Consider the following 25,808-nt stretch of genomic DNA (forward strand, 5'->3'; position numbering starts at 1 on the left):
AGCACAAATTTTCCCTCTTGACATTTTGTTGTTTTTTTTGTTGTTTTTTTTTTTTGGTTGTTGTTTTTCTCTCGCAGTGCTTTGTTGCACACAAACCGCATTTTCCATTTGAGTGGCTCAGTCTGCATAAAGCAGCACAGTATGCATGATGCTCTATCTTCAGCATCATGCACCAGACTATTCATCCACCTTTCAGCGCACAATATAGCAGCCGTGTTGGTTCACGCTGCACGCTCTTCATCTATCTGTGTCAAGACAGATGCGAGAGAGTGTCTGAGACTAATACTTAAGCCAAAGCATATACTGTGGGTTTCTGTTAGTCATCGGTCTGTTCGCATTTTCGGCAAAGACCGGCAGTTTAGCGAGCGCGTACATCATTCAGTTTGAACTCGCCTATCGTCCAGTGGCAGGCCCCCTGAAACGTCAGATGACTTTGTTGCCATTTGAGGCCGTCTGATATTTTCTTCAATTATTGATTGGTAATGAGGCCAGCAGGAATCAGGGGCTCATACATAAATTCCTTTTTACCATCTTCTAGTTTGATTCTGCAATCATGTTATATTCATTCATATGGAACTAATCATTTGTTGGGGTGACAATCAAAAAGTTTTTTTTTTTCCTTCTGCCCCCCCACCACCCCCCCCACCCCAAAGTCTATATTCTTTTCCACCGGAAACAAGGATGTGGTGTTGGGTAAATGGCCTTCAGTGTTCAGGCTGCCATAAAGAGGCTTTCTTGTGCTTGCCTGCACTTCTCTCTTTCTCTGTCACTCTCTCTGTTTCTCTATCTCTCTCTCGCCCTCCTGCTCTCTCAGATCAGACTGCGCTCCAGCCATGCTATTGGGCAGCGAGCTGTAAACAGGAGCTGTACACTGATCCAAGTGGCAATCACCTTCATTCAGGCCCACACCCCCCACCTGCCCCTATTCCTTCATCCAGCTTTTTTTTTTTTTTTTGAGTATTGTCAGTGTGCTGAAATCCTAACCTCCCCACCCACCAAAAAAAAAGAAAAAAAGAAAATGAAAATGAAAAATCTTGTGGGAATGACTCCCTGAGCAGAGGATGGACTGCTGGGTATGTCCCTTGCTCATCGTGAGCCTGATACACAGGCCCTTTATGTGGCTGTGCGGAGGGTGGCCCCCTTTCCTCCTCTGCTTCTCATCCACACCCCAGAGGCTTCCATTCAGCTCGGGCCTGGCTGGGGGGGAAGTTGGAGCTCTTTTGTAGTGGGGAATTCTTAGGGGAGGCTGTCAAGGCTGCGACTGTGTGGGCTTTTATTTCCCCAGAGAAGAGAAGGGGGGGAGAAAAGATAGAGGGAGAGGGCAAGAGGGAGACGCAGGGGGAGGGGGAGAGTACGAAAGGAGAGTTTGGACACAGACGGCCTTGTTAATCGGCAGCCCCTAAGAGGGACGCGATGAGAGAGAGAGCGAGAAAGAGAAAGGAATGAAGTAAAAGCGAGAATGAATCCAACAGAAAACCAAAAAACTTTCCCCTCTGTTACGTCACCGCTGTTATTCCCATCCTCCCTCTCCACCTCCCTATCCGTTCCCTCCATCTGTCCATGTGTAAGCTCACTCTTCAGCTCAATAACAAGCTTTTGCCCTCCCCCTCACCCCTTCCTCGCCCCCTTCTCACTCTCCACCATTACTTTACACACATTCCATTATCTGGGAGACCAGGCTAAGAGAGATGTCTGGGGTCGGAGCGATCATTATCATCGCCTCTTTCCGCTACACTGTGAGTTATAGCCCGCCGTATAGGAAACAGACATTTAAATCATAATCAATAGAGCAATATCAATGCTGAGAGGCATAGGCTAAAGGAAATCACTGCCACGGCTCAGGAGGAAACAGAGACGCGCAGTTTAGACTGAGATAGTGGCGTATGCTTATTGACAGAATATGATCAAGACCACAAAATGCGTTATGTGGCATCACGCTCAGCGCTGGCCTTTTTCGAAAAATAAACTCTCTTTTGCTGATATTCGGGCGATGCAATGATTGTGGCTGGTGTGTGAAAATGTGCGGAAATGGAGAGGTGCTAGATTTGAGTGGTGATCCCCTGCCCTCCAAGAATCAGTGCCTGCTGCTCACGCACCACTCCCAGCACGACAGCCGAAGCTCAAACACTGGGGGGGGGGGGGGGGTGCGCCATCATGCTGTATACATTAACTGACCCTCCAATCACGTTATGGTGACGAGGGCGTCTAAGTTCCTCGCAGGGGGAGCTGTACTGCCGTGCACACAATGTTTCGTCCGGGTGAGGGGCGATGCAAGGTGACAGGTGCGACCTGACCCAGGCCACGACCAGACCACGGTCAGCGCTGCCACTCCGACTGAGATCAGAACTGAATCTCGGACTACGCGCTGCCACAAGGAGGAAAATACCAGTTCCTCAAACGGCAGAAGTGCACCGCATCACTGTCAGGGAAGAACAGCTTTGAGACACGATACAAAAACACATCATGTAATCAGTCAGGACAAATTACAGTTCTAACATGCGGAGAAAGAGCACAAAATCACTGTTATTAACTCATACAGTCTGCTTGCAGCGAATAAGAAATGCTCGTGTAAATCCCACTTCTAATCCAGCCGACGTGTTCAGACAGGTTAGAGTCCATATTTGGAAATCTTTGTTTCAACTGACAATTTTAGATGTTATTTATTGGTATGACCCTTTTCAAGTGATGCTTACATAACCAGTTTTCTAAATACTTCTTATTAAACACATTTTGGCCTTGGTGTACTAGACTTAAGAAGGCTGTCTTAAATAAAGATCAGTTATATGATTCCTTCCCTCCTGTGTAGTTCAACTTGAGGGCATTTTTTCCTTTTCTCAATATTCTATTTCCTTCATCTAAACATTTCCACTGAACTACTTGAGCTTGATATACAAATGTGTCCTGTATTTCAAGAGAAAAAAAAGTTTCTATTCAACCCATAGCCATAAAGCTTGAGTTCAGTTATTGAGAGTGAATTGAAAAATATCCCACATTTAATCTACAGTCTGTTAGAGAACTCACAACAGGCAAGATTAATAAAGTCACTGAGAAAATTAAATTACTTCCAATTAATTTGTATGCACTTTACTTTCAAAGTATCAGATCAACTTGAGCTATTTACTATTTAATGATTACTTTATGTTTGTTGAATTAACTTGACTGGGACACTGTAATTGTGTATACTGTTTGTGCCAAAGTTAATTGGTCAGATCATTTAAAAGTGAATTTGCATATTGATTTGAATTTAGTCAGCTAACAAAGATGGATATTATGTGATTACCGTTTATAATTAAATGCTTATTGTAAAGCGGCACCTAGTGTGTATTAAAAAAAAAAAAAAAAAAAAAAAAACTCCAGCTGAATGTCAGGTTGAGTAGCGCAGTCAAGCACATAACCAGCCTGACCAAGTAGTTGAGAAGCACAGAGCTGCAGCCCAGAATCCCAAGGTCCTGTGTAGGTGTGAGCTGTGAACAGATAGTGCTCTGCACATCACGGTTCATGTACAGCCAAAGCCCACACAGTGCTGATCAGACGGGGATCATCTGCTAGATCTGGAAATCTATCACCCAATCCCTGGTGGGAAAGGAGATATTTAGATAACTCAAACCAGACACAAAGTGCAACTATATGGTGTTTTATGTGTCATTGTTTAAGTAATCAGAGTGTGTCTTAGGTCAATAATATGTATATTTTTCTGTATGCTATTCTAGCAAAGTAAACTGAAAGTCTGTGGGTGATTCATATAGGTGATGGACATTAAGAAATATCCATAAAACAAAAAAAGCCAAACACCTGCAGAGCATACATGCATAAAGACATCGGACCACTATAAATATAAAAATTGAAATAACTACGCATAAAAACAATTATTCTGCTATCATAATTGCTTTCCAAAGAAAATACTTTCTGTCACCTTTCCAATTAAAACATAACCAGCAGCTATATTAGATGTATTTTTAAATGGTGCCCGCAGCGTGTCTTGTCTGAGATATTGGATTCTACGTCTACATTTTAATGACCAGTTTCATTTATAGATGCAGAAGAATCAACACGGCTAAACAAAAAAGTCACAACAGACTAGAGCATTGAGCAGTGTTTTGTTCTGCCAGATGGGGATCCAGCTCTAATGATTTACATTTTGTCATTTAGTAATGCCTCATATTATACTGCCAAATGGATAATGTTTACTATATCTTTTCAATTAGGCTAACAGTTGCACAGAATCCCCTTTACAATGCCAGTCTCCTGACATTTCTTAACCCATCTGACATATACTTGGTGAAGTGTGAACCATTTTGCAAATCACAGTTATTCTGGGAGAGTCACGTATCCTCTCTCCCCACAGCACCCGGGCAAGGGTTGTAAAAGCTGTTGTCCTTTAGTTATGATGGAGTGCGAGGAGAAACCGCCAGAGAGAAAGAAAAGAAAAAGCTCTTCAATTGGAGTCCTGCTTTCTCCTCTCTGTCTGTGTCTGTCTCTGTTCCTTTGCCTGTCTCTTTCACTCTCTCTCTCTCTCTCTCTCTCTCTCTCTCTCTCTCTCTCTCTCTCTGCATGTGCCCTGCTGCTCTGTCATCCTCAGGGATGCGTCTGAAGGAGACCATCTGTTGATCCATTTGTCTCCCGCTTTGCTTCCTGTGCCACCGCCTCTCTCCTATCGATGATCAGGCCTGGCCTTTCCCCTGCCCACCCTCTTTGTTGCTGCCAACAGGCACTCGGTGCGAGGCGGGTGTGCTGCCGGGGGTGGGGCAGGGGTTGTGCCCTCTATAGTCTCTGATTCACACGACAAGGGAAAAAAAAAAAAAAAGCAGAAAGCAGACACTGGCAGACATGAAACCTTTTTGTACATACATACCATAAACAGCTAATGAGCCTGGAGCAGCTGCTTTCTAATCTGTGTTTATCTAAAGTGAGAATCGCCGTACTGACCTGAGTCAAAGAACACAGATTTGATCCTTTCTTTGCATTGCTGATATCAAAACTATTCCTGTCTCCCCCCTTAGGACTTAAACACAGAGAGCTCATCATTATATGGAGGCATAGACCATGGAATAGATGTTAGAAACAATTCTGAGAGACCATCACTGGAGGCTTGAGGAACATTCACCACCAACACATTTATTGCTTGTGAAGTGTTTGGCGCTATTGCCACTAAAGAGAGAGGGGGTCCACGCATGTCTCCTAGCTGTCACCTCTTATGCATGTTCAGGGGTTTGATGGACACTGAGTCCACCTTGGGGACTTCAGGGATTGCTTGCCTTTGATCCTCTCCCGTGACTCTCGATTACCCATCATTCAAGTGGGGCTTTGGCCCTGGAGAGCAGCTGGGAGAAGGCAGTGTGTTAACATGAGCTCTGATGTACCCAGGAGAGGCTCACTGTCCAACTCAGGCATCATATAGCAGATTACACAGACACGGAGGAAAATGTGCCCGGATAGCGCCTGTTGTGAATGTTTAGAGTGAAAGTATGTGGCACTACAGGGTGTGTGTGTGAGGGAGAGAGAGTCCAGACACTCTCAGCGGAAGGTGGTTAACTCAGATAGGAAATAAAATGAGGTCGCAGTCCATATGGAGGAGGGTTGCAGCTTCAGAATGATTGTAAATCTTATTATCACTTATTGTCTTTTTCTGTCTCTGTCGGTGGAGTTTTCATGGATTCGTAAGGTTTTCATCAGGACTGCTCAATATATCTGATGATAGGTGTTCACCCGGGGAGACGTGCCATCGATTTCCCATAAGGTGCAGATGACATGTGGTCGCACGCACTCCTATTTTACCAACAGCCGTGTCATCTAATAAGTCATGATTTCACTGCTGCTGTCACCTAGTATGATAGTTCCTCTGACAAAATCGTGGGGTAGGGTCAGCCATTGCAGATAACCTTTCACGTTGCTGGCACACATGGAAAGTAAGCAGATACTGCATGTGCAAGTTGCAGTCCACCTACTGTACTTGTCCATTTGGGCTCATGTCAGTATGGAAAACAATATTATTTGTTTGATTAGCTCTCTCTGCGTGAGTTTTTAATCTCTTAATCCCTGTATGTATTTGCAGGTTTCCTCAGTACTGGTGACCAGGCTGCTAAAGGGAACTACGGGCTCCTGGACCAGATCCAGGCTTTAAGGTGGATCAGCGAGAACATCGGCTTCTTCGGCGGAGACTCCAACCGCATCACTGTGTTCGGTTCTGGGATCGGAGCCTCCTGCGTCAGCCTGCTCACCCTCTCCCACCACTCTGAAGGTATGGCATAGCAGGGAAAGGGTGGGGGAGGGGGTAATAGATGGTACAGCTGTGGAGCTCATGCCTGCTGGTGTGTAGGCTGCTCAATATTAGAAACTGGCGATGCAGGTCACAAGTTATTGAGTAATGTATTCTACTGTACTGTGCAGCATAGCAAATGTTTTAAGAGGCAGGTGTTTGCATTTAAATTGCTGTGACGTTCATTCCCATTGGGAAATTGAAAGTCCACGGCAGATTTCAAACCCACACGTGGTGCTAGACGTACTCTGCTGGTTTGCTAGTATAATGCATGTCAGAAATAAACATGTAGATATAATGTGTTTTTGTAAGCAAGATTTAAAAAAAAAAAAAAAAAAAAAAAGGACATGGTGTACCAGGGGGAGCTTTTTAGTGACATACACACACACACACACACACACACACACACACTGCTCTCTTTACAAGCAATGCTGTTTATCTGCTAGCTACCTTAATGCTACTTCATGATGATTTACTGCCCATGCCAGCCATGTCTTTAATACTAAATGCAGCATGTGCGCTTAACCTGGACATGCGATAAACATCCCTCATACTCGTGCTCCTCTAATGCACCATTGAATTAAGATGGAGCCCAACTGCTTCAACTGAAGTTCTTGCAGGAAGGGCTTTGGCTCATGCAAATAAACTATTGCTAGGAGTTCCAGCCATGAACGTCAGCCTCCAACTGCACCCTGCAGAGCCAAATGGACACTGCATAATCCTTAACCTGGAATTATTACTGTCATTCACATAATCATCCATCCGTTTAAAAGCTGGCTGTTTTCTTGCATGTAATTGATAGCAGTGTTGTGTACATAACAGGCTATCAGCACACTGAGGTGCTGTTGTGCAACAGTGTTTATGTTTTGCTGCATTGTTTATGTCGCGGTAATATTCCAAATGAGAAATCTTTACATTCGGCCACGCTCACGTAGCCTGGCTTGTGAACATGTTAACAAGCCACAGACATTCTGCTTTAGACACACATGGTTAGAAATGTGGCATGGGGCTTTTACCATACATTACATGGAAATGAACTGCATTAAAGAAATCAGTCTTGCGTTAGAAAGAAGACTGGTCTTAGGCACTGTTGTGGTCAGGGAACTATTAAGTGGCACAGCTGCAAAAACACCAAACACACCAACACACACTAATACAAACACGTGATTCTTCTTCTTGTCACTAGGCAGAGTAAAATCTCTCTTTGTGGATTTTTGATTCGTAGACCGACGTGCATTTGAAAGAGGTCATTTGAGCTGTTCTTCCCTGTGCTCCATTTCAGTGCCAGGGATTTGTGATTTGTTTTGCGTTCTCCAATTTGCATTAAAGTGTTACTAATTGCCTTGATTTCCTCCGATGAATGATGACTGCTTTTCGATTGAATTTTTACCATAAATGCCTTTTTTATTCATACTCCATAATGCTACGCTCCATGTAGCATGTTATTATACTGCCAGTGAAACCATCTCCTCTGCCTCCCAGTAAATTGGATATTACCGGGTCTGTTTTTTCCCCTGAATGGAAATGTATGCCCCACTGATGGGATAAAAAATAAAAAAAAAAAAAGAGCGAGTAAAACTTGAGGGATCCTAGGAAATTGAAACAGGAAGCCTTCTATCACGCCAGGACTCTTGCTGTGAATGTTACCAATGGCAATCAGATTTCACACAGTCTCTCTCGGAGGACAGATTGTTGTAATTATATAAAGTTTAGGACTGGAGTGGGCTGCTGGATGTGACAGGAAATCCAAGTGAAGAAATGTCTTTTTGCACCTGCTTTCACAACCTCCGCTGTACTCTGCCCCTCCTCTCCTATAGTCTTAACTGCTGAAGTGAAAACTGGTAGGATGTTCTTGTTGCCAAGACAACGCAGTAAACAAGAAAGGAATCAAAGCATCTAGATCTGCGTGGCGATGAAAATTGAAGTAAAAATCTATAATCAAATGAATTATACACTGTGGCATGAGCACACCTGGTTTCAGGTGGCCTCTAGTAATGGATTTGTGTAATGATTTCCTATCCATGTTAGCAGACTGTTGCATCTCAGGAAGAGCGCCTTATATTGAGTTTCCTACTTTGCACTCCGGATGGAAATTAAGTCAGGAAACAAGATTGTAAACAATGCGTCATGGCTACTCCCTCGTCTCCTGATTTGACTTTTTATTACGATTTGTTCATGAATGAAAATTCATGCGCTCGTCCTAGAAATAGAGGAAGCGGTGTGGCATTGAATGTCACATATTTGAATTCTGGAGTAGAATAAGGTGGGATATTGTAACATAGGATAGAATTCACATTTCTTTGTGCACACAAATCAACGCTCGCGCTCACACACAGGATTTTCCTTCACCTGCTGCTCAGATGCAGGAGCGTGAGGCCAAGGTAAAAAAGAGAAAGTAAATCAGCGATGACACACTGTTCTGGAGCTCCCTGGTGTGTCGGTGTATTTAATGACAGTATTCCCACTCTTACTGTACACAGTCTGTCATCACTGCCTACAGTGCATAGACTTTCCATCTAACAGAGACTCCTTTTATGCCTACTGGTGGCAGAGTGACAACTTACTTCAGATGCTCCATGCTCCTCCTGAAGCCTATTTAATAAGCTGGATCCTCCTATATCATCCTAGCCCTCCGGCCTCTCTCTTTGATTGCCTGCTCCTCTGGCCTGGCCTTGGTGGCGTCTCCATGTGGGCGTGCCGAGGGCTCCAGTCGCAGGGTACATCCATCAACCGAGCCTCCCCCTTCTGGCCTGCGTGGAGGCTGGTCTGGATGTCCTCTCGTGAGGGCTGGATTTTCTAGACCCCCGGTCCCTGCCCTGCCTCCTCCATCTAATCTCCTCCTCACTGCACCCATCTGTCTCCCTGCCTTCACAGACAGTAAAAGCATGCGAGGGACACACGCTTTCTCTCCATGTGCCAGTGTGTGTGTGTGTGTGTCTCTCTCTCCCTTTCTGCCTCTCTGGGTTTGTGCTCCCTAGTCTGCAGCATGTGTGGTGCATTGCTATTAATAAGATGGCTGCCTTGTCTGCTGTGTGGCAAGCAATCTAGCTGCACATCTGAGACTTTGGAAGCAGAATGGTCATTAAAAGCACAGTCTCTCTCAGCAGGAGAGTGTTTTTGACCAGCTTATTAAATGTAGCTCAACAGTTGTGTTCCCACAGAGGGAAATCTCTGTCCCCATCTTCTTTTTCTCCGGCTTCAAACAGAAAACGGCTGAAGAAGTTCAGAAGCAAGGACATTAGCCAGCCCTATGTATTATCTATCTGGCATCGCACAGACATTAATTGAACATGCAGATTTGGCTTTTTCTCTATCTCCTAATAATCATTATGATATAAAAAGTTAGATGGTTTCTCTGCGCATGAACAGAATATCAAGTAGCCAATGACTAAGACATGTATTTGTAGATCTATCTCCTATATAGCTCTTACTGCATGTGTGAAAGTCGATATGTGTTTCACCCTACACAACCTACAGGAAACATACTGTATATCTACACACATCGTGCACGTGTGCACAGGGGTGTCTATCCTCAAAGCACTCATGAGGGAAGGGCTAGTTGTAGAGGCGCTGAAGGTCATTTGGTTTCTTTTTTTTTCCTCTCTTCCTGTAAGCAATCAGGATAAAAGCTCCGCTTCTAAGGAAGTGCTCCCCTTTTAATGGAACGTCTTGGACATTAAAGACAGCTAGTGTGGAGGATCCTTCATGCCAATGTCAGCTTTCATTTTTATTAAGACTTCTGGGTTATTGAGGACCATAAATGTGCATGTTAAATGCTTGGGTTTTATTACAGCAGTGCAATGTGAACCAAGGCTTTTTAATGCAAGACACCACCAGGCAAACACTGAAACCCCTTTAACCATGAGTATTAAGGGGGCAGTGTGACAGGTACTCAGTTTTCAGGAAAGGGTAACAAGTTTTTGAAACCATTTAGTTTGAAGGATAGCATAGAAGGTGATTAAATGAAGGAAAGCATCGTGGGATGTGTAGAAATAGAGGATCAGAGTGATTGAAAAAATCAAATGGCGTGGCAGGACATTTTTCTCAAATCAAATCTGAAATATTAACTTTATTAATGGCTGCTCTTCATAGTGAACTACTTGCTGTGGAGGAGAGTTTATGATTCATGTAGTCTTGGAAAAGATGTGACTTGGAAGTCATAGGAATTGATGTATCACTGTACAATTTCCTTCAGCTGATTGGATAAGAAACTAGGGCTTCTGTTAGAGTGACTTGAGTGTGATGTGATTATTACACCACTGCCTTGTCCTTTATGATCAAGTTTGGTCAAGTATGTGCAGTCGATGAATCATCTGAAGGCAAAGAAAAACTCTCATAACCTAAACTAAAATGACACACAGCGTTGGTGAATGTGGCAGTATCTTATTACCACAAATTATAGCCCAGAAATTTAGATCTGCACTTATTAGAGGATTAGTAGGTTAAATGGGAAAACGAGTTGATGAAAGTTTAATCCAGTGGAAACATTTGGTCTTACATTTAAACTTGATAAAGACTTAATTTAATAAATTTACAGTGTCTAACTTGATTTGATTAACTTAATCCATCAACATTTAGTCATTTAGTGAACTGGTCAGTGTTACCATCAAAAGCTACACCCAGCAACACTCATCACAGTTTTGTTATTTCTGTTAAAACGCCTTCTTATCCCTACCACCACCCTCCGTGTGGAGGACATGACCCCTTCCTGTGTCACGCAAACGAAAACACCCATTTCATAAAGAAATGACACTATTACACAGAGGCAACAAGTGAGCAGGAGTAGCAATAATAATAATAATAATCATGATAATAATAATAATTTGTAACAAATTAAATCATGGCTTTAGGCTAACAATCTTCTAATATGTACATACACAACTGGACCCCTCTTTTTTTTCATTATATCCTACGAACTGCTTCACTAATCCAGAAATCTGCTTCAGTATCACATTGACTGCAGACAAGCAGTATTCACATACAGCTGAGTCTGATGGAGCTGGTTCAGGGGGGAAAAGTCATGCTTCAAAGAATGATTAATCATCACATTTTTTAAATGATTTTTAATGTTTCACCCCTCATACATTGATAAAGTGTATTTAATTTGGTCATTTTTATTTCTTTTATTCTGTTTTTATCTTTTAATAAGTTATGTCATTTTCCTCATAGTCCCATATCTACTGCACTGTAGAGATACTGGATTCTGTATACTCTGTTTCATACAGTGTTAGTGCATAACTGTGAACTGTACATACAGTGTTTCTAACGTGTATAATGATCACAATATGTGTGTAGAGCTTACATAATAAGCTGTTTAATCAGTTAATCAGTTAGCTACATTCACTGGCAATCATCTGGATAATCAGTGAATCATTTAAGCAATTTTTAAAGCAAAAATGACAAAAAAAAAAAACATCAGTGATTCTAGATCCACAGATGTGAATATTTGCTGGTTTTCTTCTATGATAATATCTTTAGGGTTTGGGGTAGTTTGTCAAAACCAAAACAAGCAATCTGAATGTGCAAACTTTTTTTTTTTTTGGTATTATTATTTAGTATTTTTATATTTATATTTATGTATATTTAACAGTTATTTTGGAAATGCTTAATATTTAGAGGATAAATGACATTCGGAGTGACTCCACCTGCAGCAGGGGAAGGTTAGGGATCAGACCTCCTTGAAAGGTCTTGTCTGGGCCCTCTAGTGATTTGTCTGCACAATCACTGCAAATGACTACTGTGCTGTTTCTGGCATGTATTTAACTCGTGAACCTATAGAGGAAGGAAATAAGACTGACAACAACGTTTATTGGACCACGAATCAATCTGCCTCTGTCAGTCTTGCTGATACAGTGCTCCCGGTGTGGGATTCAAAGCTTGCGTTGCCATGAGCACCTAACCTCTGCTCTGACAATCATTTACCATGTACATGCAGGCTTGTGGTTGTCCTCAGAGGGAACAACACAAACTCTCTTGTAGTGCCGCTGCTGCTGGGAATTGTGAGGATGTGTTGCATTTCAGAACTTGTGCACTCATTTATGGCTGTATCTGGAAATATCGACACTAAATCCAAGGCTAATGCAAATGCTGCTCCAAATTACCCTATCTTACAGCATGGAGAAAGAGGCCAACAGGCCATATAAACCAAGAGTTGTGAGAGTTACATTACATCACTGCTTTAGCTGTAATGTTACATCTGGCTATGACCTTTGAAAATAACACGTGTGGGTTTCCTCTCTGAAATGAGACCCATGGGAGGTTCTCCTTGCGGAATGGCCTAAAGGCCTGCACACCCCCCACTCCATAATGTTCCTGTGCTGAGCCCTCATCGTATCTGGATCGGGAGGTGCGATCCATCCGCACTCAGTGTCAACTTCATTTCTGTGGGCTCAGGCATCCTGTAGCAGCCATCCATCGCCTGTGGAGTTTAAGCATTAAATAAAGGCACCTTGCAAGAGCCAGAATGTGAATTGGAGTCACCGGGAAAGATAGCTGCATAACCACATCCCTGGGATGTTATTCATACACGAAGCAGCTGCCATTGTTGTGCAAATGCCTTGTGCTTGAGAAAAACCAGGGACAATTGTCGAAGTTGAATAGACCCCATTTCTGAGGTGTCAAAGGCATTCAGCAACTCGACACTGTAAAGTTACCTGGGTGTTTGGGGCAACAGAGTGCCTCCATCTCGAGGTTTGATTTGGCTGTTTGCTGAAGGGTGTCTGTGCATCTCAGGGTGTGAAAAAGGCCTATGCGAGATGAGAGAATGGGGACGCGCCTTGTCAGGTGCCGTATTCTTCCACCTCGATTGACAAGAGCGATAATTAAACCAGGGGGATGCCATCTCTGTGGAGCAAGAATGCTTGTATTTATTTACGCTGACTACTCAGCTTTGTTGTCTGCCATATACTGTGGCCGTCATTGTGGGGAAAAAGCAAACTGATTTTAACAAGTGGCCTATGTGGCATTTTTCCGTCACTCTTTGAACGGCAGTGGCTTTGTATAGCAGAAGAAAATTGCTTTATTTTTACAAAACAAAGATAGAGGATTACCCACCAACTAAAAGGTATTACTCTCTTTTGAACTTGAAAGAAATTGGAAATGGCCTAATTCAGGCAGCAAATAGGTTTTCTCTCCACTACTCATCATTGCAAAGAGAAAATGAAGGCAAAGTTGTACTGAGCAGAAGAAAAAAGGGTCCTGCAGAGTAATTTGAGGTGGGAAGGGGTGTTATTAGGGTAAAGATGACTCCAGTGAGGTCACATAGCCAGTTTGAGGTAACACGCTTGAGAATAATATCCAGCTGGGCTGTCCATCAGAGGCAGCCAGCTTTACCCTATCCCTAGCCAGAAGAGAGCAGAGGAATGAAGAATTGACAAATGGCCCGAAAACGGTGAAGGCAGTTCATTCAGGTAGCCCAGCCATCAGTCTGTCTCTGCTTGCAGCAGGTAGTTGAGCCTATAAAGCATGGAGTTATAGGTGTTAAAGAGCCAAGCAGCAGGTCAGAGAAAGAAGCAGGGGATAATTGAGTACTTTGGTAAATCCATGCCTCCATCAGCCAAGGTAATAGCTCAGTGCATTGCATATACCTGTAGCCCCAGATCCACCACTGTACCGACAGGCTTCAGCAGCTTGAGCGACATGTGGCACACATGGGCTGTCTCAGCAATATCCTCCAAGACAATACAATGAGACCCATCTGGTGATGTATCGCTGAGATTACTTTTGGAATCTAATCGTAGCTGATGAACGAGGTGACAACAGAATATGTCATCTGTTGATGACCTGCAATCCCCAGTGAAGACATTGGCAAGTCATTAGTTCAGGTAGATGCCATCTATGAATCATTCTTGATAAATCATTGTCAAAGGTGCATTCATACACCTCCTAATGGACAGTGACAGTCACGGTGGAGGGGGAACGGTGGCTGCAGCTCCTGGACGTGCTCCGCCATCGTTTGATCCTGCTAGGCTTTAGATCAATTAAACCAATAGCTGCATCATACTGCTCCCAGACTGTCTCGTCTGTTTCCTCTCTTGATTGGTATAATGACTTGATGGAAGTTTCTGTCTGTCTGTCTGTCTATCCATTTCCTCGCTACACTCGCTTCGACTCCACCGCCTTAATCTCTGAGGCATTTTCTTCAGCTCCTTTTCCCTGTTCCTCATAGCAGTTTCTTTCTTTCTCCAGAACCCCCCCCCAGTATCTCGCTTTCGTCTTCTTACCATGTCTCCCTCCTTCGGCCTCACTCTTTCTCTCTCTGGCACCAGTGTAAAGCATCCATTATAGAGCGATGCATGGGTGTCTGTGTGAGTGGGAGAGAGGGACTTGGCACTCCTCCTGCCCCACCTGCAGAGGAAGCACTGACAGCTGAGCACTGGGGGCTCATCTCTCCCCCTCCTCCTCCGCCTATCTCCACAAATCTACTGACCTCCCTCCTCCTCTCACACCTTCTCCATCTCTCCCTCTCTCTCTCTCACCCTCCCTTTATTCCCTCTTGTTCCACACATATTGGCCCAATTTCTGCCACCGCTCACTAGTTTCCCTTACGCTATTTTCACATTTCATTATGTCCATCCATCTTTTCTTTTGCACTGTCTGCTCTCTTTTTGTCTTCCTCACTGAACATTTTTATTTGTTTCTTTTTTTTGTTGTTTTTTTACCCATGACTGTATAAGTGTTTATTCATTAGGCATTTCTCACCAGGCAACACAAATGGGTAGATGTTGAACCGTATGTTGTTAAATGGATTGTTGTTTCGGTGTTTGTCTGCCAGATGAACCACTATGGTGTAATTAGCTGAACCTTGCCCTTTAGTGATGACCATGAGCACTCTGTGTTTGCTTGTTGTTGCTGACAGCTCACCTCTGTGGCAAGGCTAGGTCAGTCCTTCAGTGTCCGTACATCTGTTTATCTCTGCTGAGAGAAAAGCGCTTTGTGCCTCTGCACAAATAAGAGACAGATACTCTGGAGTTGCTCCAAAGCCACGCCATGCTTGAGAGCACCGTCGCGTTCCTCATCAATTTTACAGGTTTCCATAACATGTGATTTATATACATCCTCTGTGAGCGGGAAGGGAACATTACCAGGTATTTCAAAATGTTTTCAGGTGATGTTTTTTTTCTTTTAAATTATTTTTGAAATAGGAAATGTATAATTCTGAGCTCACTTAATTCTGGTGTAACCGCTTCATCTGCACAGAGAGGAAAAATGCTTGTTTACTGCGTGATTATAGGCATCCAGGAATGTATCTTTCTGTTTACATAGAGCCTGCTTGCTACACTCTCTGCTTACAGACAGAATGATTTGGAGGGAAAATTGTTTTTTCAATGTGTAATAAGAAGTGTCGCATAGGAAAAACATCAGTCCAATTACTTTGCTTTAGGACTAAGCAGGTGTGAGTTGCTTGGTGAGAGCCTATAAAAATGTGATACAGAGAATGGCATTTATGTATGCCATCTGGATCCTTATCACTAATATAATGTGCTCTAAGTGCACATGGTAACTGTCCACTGTGCGCCTGTGTGTGTGAGTGTGTGTGTGTATGTGAACATGTGCATGTGCAGTCACAAGCCGTAGCCTGCCTACCAAGACGTTCAGTTCTGGGCAGTGCAAATGCATTAGCCTTAGCTGTGAAATTTGCATAGTCTGGGCACAATGAAATCCCCAATGAGAGGAACTTCAGCAAACATGCTGACAAGCAGAAACCTCTACTATAAAGGGCCAACATTGTGCAACCTGACAAAAAAGACTAAATCTTTAGCTCTCAGGCCTGCAAGGCTGTAATAGATTTTTAGCTTAGAGAGGTAACATAAGCTATAGATCCTTCTCAGTGGTAAAAGAGAGTGACTCACCAAATCGAATGCAACTGTTAGAGAACAATACTGCCAATGTGCTATTTCACAACTTGAAGACAATTCCCTTTTCCTGGATAGGAAATTCTATTTCATGTTACAGCGTTCATATTTGGTAAATACCTGGACTGAGAGGCTACTGTTGACAGACAAAAATGCAATCAGACTTGGACTTAAATAGAAAAATTGCATCAGCATGTCACAAATCAAATATTAATCACAGGCACGAGGCATGCTTTTAACAAACTAGCTTGTGCAACATATCATCTGACCACATGTGACAGCAAATCATTCACACCTTTTCTCCAAACTAGCTAAATTGGAGGTGGGGTGAGAAGCTGTCTGACATAGAGAGGTGTTGAATCATAAACAGAAAAAATAATGAACATGTGCAGCTCTGGGGTTGCTGTTGGAGGCGTATGTACTTTTTTTCATAGTGAGATTTTCACTATTATCTGTCTACAAAGAATGATCCAAAAATGGCCAGCTTGCACAGCGTTGACAATATTACAAGATAAGTCCACAGTGGCTGACCTTAGAGATACAATTCAACACTTGGTGCAGCCGCTTAGCAGAAAAAGCCCTCCTGGGGCACCTTAAAGCCCTCATGTGTAGGATTTGAACATTTTTGACAGTAGCAACTGCAGAATCTGAACTGGAGACACCATGGCCGTAGCTACTGAGGACACTCATGTCATGTTCTTGTATTTTGCTTTGGGAATGTTTGGGTTTTCGTGACCTTAAGGGAGTTTAATATATAAATGGTGGCTATTTTATAAGCTTGCTCCACTGAAATAAATAAAATAGAAAGAGTTCAGTGTCCCTTCACCACAATTTATTTCTCGCAGCATGGACAGGGCTTTGACGCCTTTCCTGTTGAGAAATAAAATGGTAACCCTTTCTTCTACAAATCCATAATTTTCCTGGATAGAACAGTGTCTTTTTTTGTCAAAATAATTGCAAAAATAGAGAATGTTTGATATAGCAATCAAGCAACAAGAAAAAGGGTTTTGGCTAGAAAATTGATCATGTCCCCTGAACAGCTGGGACACTTTTATTGTGAAGCAGCTGCAGGAAGTGCTGAGGAAGTGTTTGCTGACAAAGCACAGCAATGAAATGGATCAAAAACCAGTGAGGTGCTCTATCTGTTAGATGAAAAGTAAGAAGGGAAATGTAGGAGTAAAACAAAACTCCCAATGCGACTCCTACCTTATCCTTGAGCTAACAAACGCAGATTAAAGCAAACACTAAAAGGAAAGTTTTTCCTCAAAGCTGTTCGTGAGGAACAGTTTAGTATTCAACACAGTGACAGAAGTAGCTGTGTGAAGAAGGAACAGAACAGAAAATTGCAGAGTGCTCAAAACTCAGCCTATTTTCACACCTTAGCACACCTGGCTAATTGCTGCAAAATATTATAAGTGTAGACACCTCCCACCCGAGCTGTGAGCAGACCCACGTTCAGACCAGACCTTCATTTAAAGCATGGCATGCAGCAGCCTTGACAGCTAAAGTGACTGCTCAACAAAGGAAAAATAGGAATCCAAGGTAAATCTCAGCCCATGTATCATTAGAAGGTGACCCGGGCCTCAGCAGACAATCAAGACTTTGACAGACTCAACATTTAACCAAAACAAATACTGCTTTTTGCTAGCCAAACATAATGCACCATCATGTGTTTAGAGAATGAAAAATAGGCATCACTCCTGAAACATTTCTCCTCGTTTAAGTGAAGGCTGTTTGGAGAGCATGCATCCTCCGCAGTATTTCAGATGTTGACAAACCCATATGGCATGCCACTAATCTTGATCGATGCCCACCACTGTGAACACTACTCACACTGTAGAGGATAATGACATGTAGCGTTGCAGCATTTCACAAAAAATCATCACAGCGATCTGCTTATTATCCATTATGAAAGGCATCATGGCTTCTGCCGTTTTCCAGTCGTAAAAACAATAGCAGAGTGTTTACTTTCCAAACATAGAGCAGCGCAGAGTGTTCATAAAAAATGTCTGCTTTTGCCCAATGTGCTATTCTTAGGGTTCCCCTTAGAGCCACTATCTAATTGGAGCCTTGCTTGTCCTATCGGTGAAGATATCCTCCACACAGACTTTTTTTTTTTTTTTATGAGGCCTGTGAGTGACTGAGATTCCCTGTCTGGGTATCTGTGGCTTTTCTCTGGCATGTCCCGGGACTCCTGCTCATCTGTGAGGGCTTCATTAGTTGGGGATGGGAGGTGGCAGCAGAGAGAGAACAGCTGTTTAGCTAACCACTTGCATTGTTAGCCAGCCTTCTCCGTATGCCTAACTGCCTAAATCCGTCCCCTAGCTGCTAATAGAATGCTCATTAGGAGAGGGGAGGGAGACACGATGGGAAACAGCGCCACTGTGCTACAGCCCTACCAGCTTCTGCTACACTGCCTCTCCCTCTGGTCTCTATTAAAGAGCTATATGGAATAAGCTTTCCCTCTGTGGATCAACTACCTATTCCAGCCCATCTTCACCTCTGACCCTGACCTCCTGGGAGTGTATGGGTACCTGAGTTCTCCTTGGAAACAGGCAACAGCCTCTGTGATACCAAAACATGTTACAAAACAGATACAAGATTACAAAATCCCAAAGGATATACAGATGATCCCCCATGCTTCAAACCCTGAGGAAAGAAAGGGTTAGTTTGGTGTGTTTTTTCATTTCCCCCAAGCAATCCACTGTTAAATTATTCAAACACTGTAGATTGGTGCTGCCATAATTTGCCAGGAACCCAAAAGCACAAGTCTATTTCTCTGTGTCAAAACTGATGAAGCTGGCGAGGAGGATGGAAAGCTGCGACATCAGAGATGGCACTCTGAATATCTGATGGTTTTCATGGGAACAGCCACAGATCAGAGCCAAAAACACTGCACCCCTGGTTGAAAAGCCAAAAACACATCCCTGGCTAAAAAAGGGTAGCCCTTGTTTGATTAAAATTCAAACAGGAAAACATGTCACCATGGAGGTGTTTCATTGGGTTATTACAGGCCAGTTGCAAACGCTCCCCATGCAGAAATGCAGGCAAACAAGGTGCACAGCAACGTGGGGAGAGACTGACAGAAATCAATGTGTGGTAGAACCGATATGCTCCAAGCTATTTACAGTAAATGACAGCAACTGTAGACACTGCTGTCATATAATGAAATGTACTCAGGGACAGTGTACACAGAATATGAAATATTCTCACCTGTGAATACTAATACCATAATGGGCAAATATAAGGCAGCCGAGATAATACAACAGTGTGCAAAACCTGTCTATTGATAAAACATGCTTTTAAAGATAATACACACTCAAGGCCGACACATTTGTAAAGCTTTCATGTTTTAAATTGAGGATGGGGAATATAATGATATACACTGAGAGACAAACTGACAGAAATCCAGTGTTGCAAATCAATAAGCAGGAACGATTTCTGTCAAATTAGAATTTTATTAAATTTTTGCATCTATCTGATGAAGTACCTTGTGATTTGTCAGGTATTTAATTTGCTAGATTACAGATATTTATGTGTGGCTATTTTATTCCTCAACAGTCTGTCAGTTTAGTCTGTCAATGCACTAACTCACTATAAATATCAATAAGACTGTATAAAACTACACGCTGTGATAGTGGATTTTATCCATATGTTCCCCTCCTATTTTTTGCATTCAAATGAAAACAAAATATAGTATATCCATGAAAATTAAAATAAATATTAAAATAGATTGATTACATTTTGAAATCAAGTTATTTAAATCAGTAATTATGAAATACTATAGCATACTGGTTTGACATAATCCCAACTCAAAGTCCACCTACTATCTCTTTTTGAAGTTCAACTATTTTCATCAGTAGTTGTCGATGGAGATGGGTCAGCTTGCATGTTTAGTTCACTAATTGTTAAGAGTTCCAGCATGGCACATTAAGAACTTCTCATCTGTCTGTGAATGAAGACCCTGGAATGAAAGTCCCGCAAAAGGCTGGTAAGTATACCTTGAGTTAGCGAGGGTTGGTCAGATTGCTATTCACAAAGTCAAAAATGAAGTTTGATGATTGATATCCTCATGCCGACTGGCATTGATCAGGATCAAGATATTAATCAATGATCAGTGATCAATGATTGTCATCACACACAGAATAGCTAGCAGTTTATCCAGGAATTTTATCGCCTGACTGCTGCTCTACTTTTCTGTGCCAATGAGGGGGACAGAGGCAGAGACGAAGACAGCACACAGTCTGAGTGACTGACTGAGTTTGAAGGTATGATGATATTTAGGTGTCATCCACAAATTTAACATGACATCTTTTCTGTTAAAAAAAAAATAGTAGTTTTATATTTAGGTATGGTGATAGCATATCAACATTATACCACCCGACAGTACCAAGAAACTTCGCCTTATTCTTATTAAGAGTTTAGCGTTATTATTATTAGTGCTGATGAATAAATTATAACTTTTTTAAAGAGGTATTTCAAAAAAAGGATACTTGTAAGTATATATATTTATATAATATATTTATATATTATAAATATATTTATAGTATATATTTATATAAAGAGCAAGCACTGTGAAATCAAATAGCTCCATAAAACGTTATTAAAACTGAAACACAATGCGCAAACAGCTTGTCTCTAGATCTATAACAAAAAATTCAACACCCTACACCTGGCCTTTTTACAGCAGACATTTTGACTGTGGAAGCAAGAAAAGCTCAGGTGTTATTAAAAACATTAATAATTGCTCTTTTCTATTCAAGTGTCACAGTAAGCCATGATAGTGTGACAGTGAGCCAGCATGCACAATACCAGGACCCTGAAATCTAAGCAGCTAAATGAATTCAGTCATTGTTCATTTTATTATTTACATGTGTTTTTCCTAACATTTCATGTCAAAATGTCTTTTATGACAAAGGTCTGCCTGTTGCAATAAATTGTACATAGCTAATGTCAGTACCCACCTACCCCATATCCCCTATCCTCGTAACAGCAGAAAAGAAGGAACAATATAATAATACTCAGATCATGAAAATTGTCAAGCTATTGTCATATTTCCCTCTAATAATTTCAAATATTAAAAAAACCTAAAAGTAATAGAAGTAAAAGTAAGTTGAGTGAAGAGAGAAAATTTCTAATTTGTGTCCTACAGACCAGACCTGTGTGTCATTTCTTTATACGGTGATGGGAGCTGATAATGACACATTCTATAGTAATGGCAATAGGCTTACCGATGCCACTCTGAATGTGTGCTGGAAAAGAATGTCTGTGGGTGAGATATGTGTCAAGTGTTGTGACGTTAGTTGCTGTTGAATATGTGTTAGCTTGACATTGAGAAAGTGGAGCGTGCCAGCATGCAGCCTAACTGATAGACGAGCACAGTCAAGTCACACACACAGGCCCGTACACACACATCAGTCATCTCCGCAGACTTGCATCGATAACTGCTCAAACACGTACTTATGGGCACAAGTACTGGTATACACATCCTGAACACACATAACACACAAAAACACATGCAGCTCTGGCTATAGCAGGTCCAGACCCTTTGGATCGACTGTCATTAAAGACTGGCCTTCGTAAATACACACAACCCCCCCACTCCACCCATGTTCAGCTACCCTCAGCTCAGCTCCGTGCAAACACACACACACACACACACACACACACACACACACACAGTCCATGTGTACATGTAAGTCCACATACTCTCCCACTCCAGGGGATTTCATGTGGCTACAGCTGTGTGCCTACTGGCACTGGCAGCAAGAGACACAACAGAGAGAAGAGAATATAGGAGAAGATATGAGAACGGACAGATTGCAGTGAAAGGCATGTTACCATGGAAAAGAGGACAAAAACATGAGAAAGGAAACTGTGCACTCTCTCACACTACCGTAATATTATTTTTTCCTTTTTTATATTCTCTCCTGCACTGCCTACAGCTTGGTTTGAATGTAAAAGACTGATAATCTGAAGTGTGACCACTGAGGCAGAAAGGCAACTATTGAATGCCTTTCTTACCGCGGTGAGGCGGTCACACAGCTCCACAAGCAGCACGAAAAGTTCACCAGAATGCAAGCGCGCGTGTACACACAAGGACCTGCACAACATAAGCAAATAGAATGATGATGGCGAGTACGGGCAGTATTCTCTCTCTTTCTCTCTCTCACACACACACACACACACACACACACACACAAATAAATAGTGAATGAGGCTGCCAGGGCGGGGACGCACTGTTCCTCACCATAGCTCAGCTCACAGCTCTCTGCCCTTGTGCCGAGACCTCGGCCTGTCACTCTGCGTTTTACTCCCTGCACCACCACTCCACTGTAAGCAGCCAACACAATTTTGGGTATTGAGGTGGTGAAGAAACTGTCCACCACTACCCATTTGGCCTTTTCAGAGCTTGACAGGAGAGACTGGAGGTAAAAATACACTGTATTCTGTCCTGCCAAAATTGAAAACTGGCTGGAGAGCTGCAGTGGAAGGGGAATGTATATAGTCCTTGTTATTAGACCGACCCAGTCTGAAATGAGGTTGACACGGCGCCAGACATTGAGATGTTTTCTGTCACTCCATTTTTTTTGTTTCATCTGAAATTCAATATGATGCATTAATGTTCCAAATGGAGACTGCGCAATAGATATTAATTACTTGTCCATTACAGTTTGTGACACTATCAATCTGTTATCAGCTGGCTACACCAATGACTGAAATTAACTGTCACTTCTCAATATCAGCCAAGTCATCTCCATGCTTTATTGCCTTCATTACAATATTCAGTTCTTAAATGGTACCCTCATGAGATTGGACGGTAACCAAGGCGTTGGCAATCGCTAATTCAAAAGATGGACGTCTCAACGTGTTTATCAACGCAAAGCGAGTAAATATCAAAGTAAATGTCAGCGTCTGCATCAAACACCTTACAAGGAACGAAAATGTGTTGTGGACTCGAAGAAATAATGGTGACTGCAGCCATATCATGATCTCCTGAGGTTCATGTATATTTGATAGGGCCTGCCAGATGTGGACTTCGATGTGTGGATGTGTATCAGCAAGCAATCTCTCTCACTGTGCTCAAAGAAATTAGATTTCATCTCAGGCCCCCAAATCTAATACACAGGCTTATATTTACTCACAGTTGCAGAGCATCATAAGCCAATATGACCCTATAGAAAGGGTGGCAGAGCTGCGCAAAATACAGTTAAATGAAAATGCTTTGAGCAAACTGTTCCGAAAGCTATCGAAGCTTCTTAGCCGCGGACTAGCTCAGAATGGAGTCGTTTGTCCACCGCATGGGCTTAAATTCACATGAAAATGATTAAACACCTACTAAAAAAATATAATAACACAATTAATGAGACTTTCTTATTGTCTTAAACTTGGTAGATATTCAAATCATTGTTAAATGCATCTGACAAATATACATCAAACAGAAAATAGTTTCCTTCAGCTATAGTGATTAATGTTTTTCTAACCCATATAGAAATATCTTGATGTTTAGAAATGTAATTCAACCAGATCACACTGAAATCATTTCAGAGCCCTTGTATTGAGCTCAAGAACAGGGCACGTCGGAGATGAAATGGTTGCATGAGTCACCCAGTGCATTGAGATGCTTCTGTCTTCCTCACAATGAATGCAAAGTCACAGCTAGCATGCGGAGTGGCATTTTCCTATGCAGAGAGCCTTTGCCTGCCTTGAATACTCTTCAGGGAAAATAGCACCCACAGAGGAATTTTAAGAGTCTTCGCTTTTCTTACCCCTCCTCTCTTATCCTCCAGTGACCTCCCCCTTTTCTTCCCTCCCTCCCCTCTCTGTCTGTGACACAATGAGAATAGATGTCGGCAGCTTAGTTCATCCATATGTCTGTCTGTTTGTCTTGCTAAGATGTATTTTCTAGTTTGTAGTGCAGATAAATGTGTAGTCAGCACGCTTTTGTTCAGTGAAGGCAGAAATGAAGGATCTCAGATTGATGAACCCTTTGGTCACCACATTTTTAATCTCTATTACTAAAGTCAACATCTCAGCAACTCAGTGTATTTCCTAATCAAAATAAAAACATTTGAATGGATTGATTTAGATTAGTTTTGCAGCAGATCGATGCTCAGTGGGCGAATGCTGAGTTCAGACAGGCTGCACAAATAGCTCTTAATTGTTGGGATTTCCAGTTGACTTGATTTGTTCGAGTAGATATTCAGGGAGCCGCTGCTGCCAATGGAACTTGTCCAAGGCTTTTTTTAAAGCAGGACATGTCATAACCCAATTGTCTCAACGTCCACTTACAGTAAGTGGCCGTGGTGGCTAAAGACTCTGCCACAGTAATTGACTCAATGGGAGTTTACAGTATGAAGCATGAGGCAGGGAAGGCAGACATAGTGCTCTCCAGGGATGGGCTGCTGTGACAGTGCTGCTACCTCTCCATTGCATTTCTCTCAGCACACAGCATACAGGCCACTCATGCACACACACACACACATATATATATATAGAAGCACACATGCACACACACCCAGTAAATGCACAAACACAGCAGCCTCAGGTAATTCCATAGTCAGGTGCTGGGATCACGCTCATAGCACCGTCCCATCCCAGACCCGAGTTTCGCTCTCAATCTTTAATGTGTGCCCAAGAATGAGGGCGAGGCAAGGGCAATGCATATCCATCCTATTTTTGTCTGCTGTTTGCATGGTGTGCCGCCTTGAATTAGACCGAGCTTGTGTGGCTTCTGGCTGCAGGGCTACTGGCAAAATGGGCAGAGCAGGGAACAGTGGTGTCAGCCGCTGTGAGAGAGGAACACACAGAGTGACATAGGCACAGCTAGAAGAATATGTTTACACTGTCGGAGCCCGCGCCCAGGCCTGGCACGTTCATGCCTAGTACAATAGTTAATCAGCTCAGACGCTGCTGCTGGTGCGACCACTGACCCTAAAAGGCATCGGTAATAGGGGGAGTATTTCTAATAGGAAGAGCACTATAATTTCAAGTGGGGCACAGGAATTACAGCGCATCAAGGGGAGTATTTTTTTTTCCTAACATCTCCTCTGATTCTGGTTAATTAATGGTGGTTTAGATTAAAAGAGTTGTTGATGTTCTTGGTCAGAGAAAAAAGGTTGCTGCCTACTAGGTGCTCTGTGTGTGGTGCCTAATGAGCTTCCTGAATTATATGAGTGTGTGTATGTGTGTGTGCATGCACGCTGGTAGCATTTATGTAGGTGGGTTGTATAGTATACTGTAGATATATTATTACACGATGCCTGTAGGCATTTTCTGTGTACACGTGTACGCCAGAGTAGGATTGGACATCCCTGGAGAAACAGTTGATATTTAGAGAATGCACATGTGCAGCTAAGCCAACATGTTTATTGCTCTGTGTGTGCTTGAACATCATGCACATTGTTTGCCTTTGTGTGTGAGCTACAATCAGATGTAATCGGGAACTTATCCTTTGCTGAACCAGACTCAAAGGTTCGTAAGCTAGTGATCTGCTATACTGGAGGACTGTGAAAAGGGCTAGGGTAAGCAGTAAGCTTCCACCCACCTCCCGCTTTTAGCCGGGATGCGCGTATCCATCTCAGTTTCACCTCCCATACCCCTACAGCTCACAGCTAATTTGTTTCTGCAAGACTTAGGCACTTAGACTGGGCTCTCTCTCTCTCTCTCTCTCTCTCTTTCCCTCTGTCACTCTTTCT

General features: G+C 42.6%; 1 protein-coding gene across 2 annotated transcripts in view; it reads left to right on the plus strand.

The window, feature by feature from the left end:
• Positions 1-25,808, plus strand: part of nlgn3a (neuroligin 3a) — a 115,725-nt gene that overhangs the window by 68,618 nt on the left and 21,299 nt on the right. For both annotated transcript variants that reach the window (XM_018675646.2, XM_018675647.2), the window contains one exon: positions 6,053-6,238. In XM_018675646.2, the coding sequence (XP_018531162.1) occupies positions 6,053-6,238 (186 nt within the window). The remainder of the gene's footprint in view (positions 1-6,052; positions 6,239-25,808) is intronic.

This window comes from Lates calcarifer, linkage group LG8 (genome assembly GCF_001640805.2).
Source record: "Lates calcarifer isolate ASB-BC8 linkage group LG8, TLL_Latcal_v3, whole genome shotgun sequence".
Classification (NCBI taxonomy): Eukaryota; Metazoa; Chordata; class Actinopteri; family Centropomidae; genus Lates; species Lates calcarifer.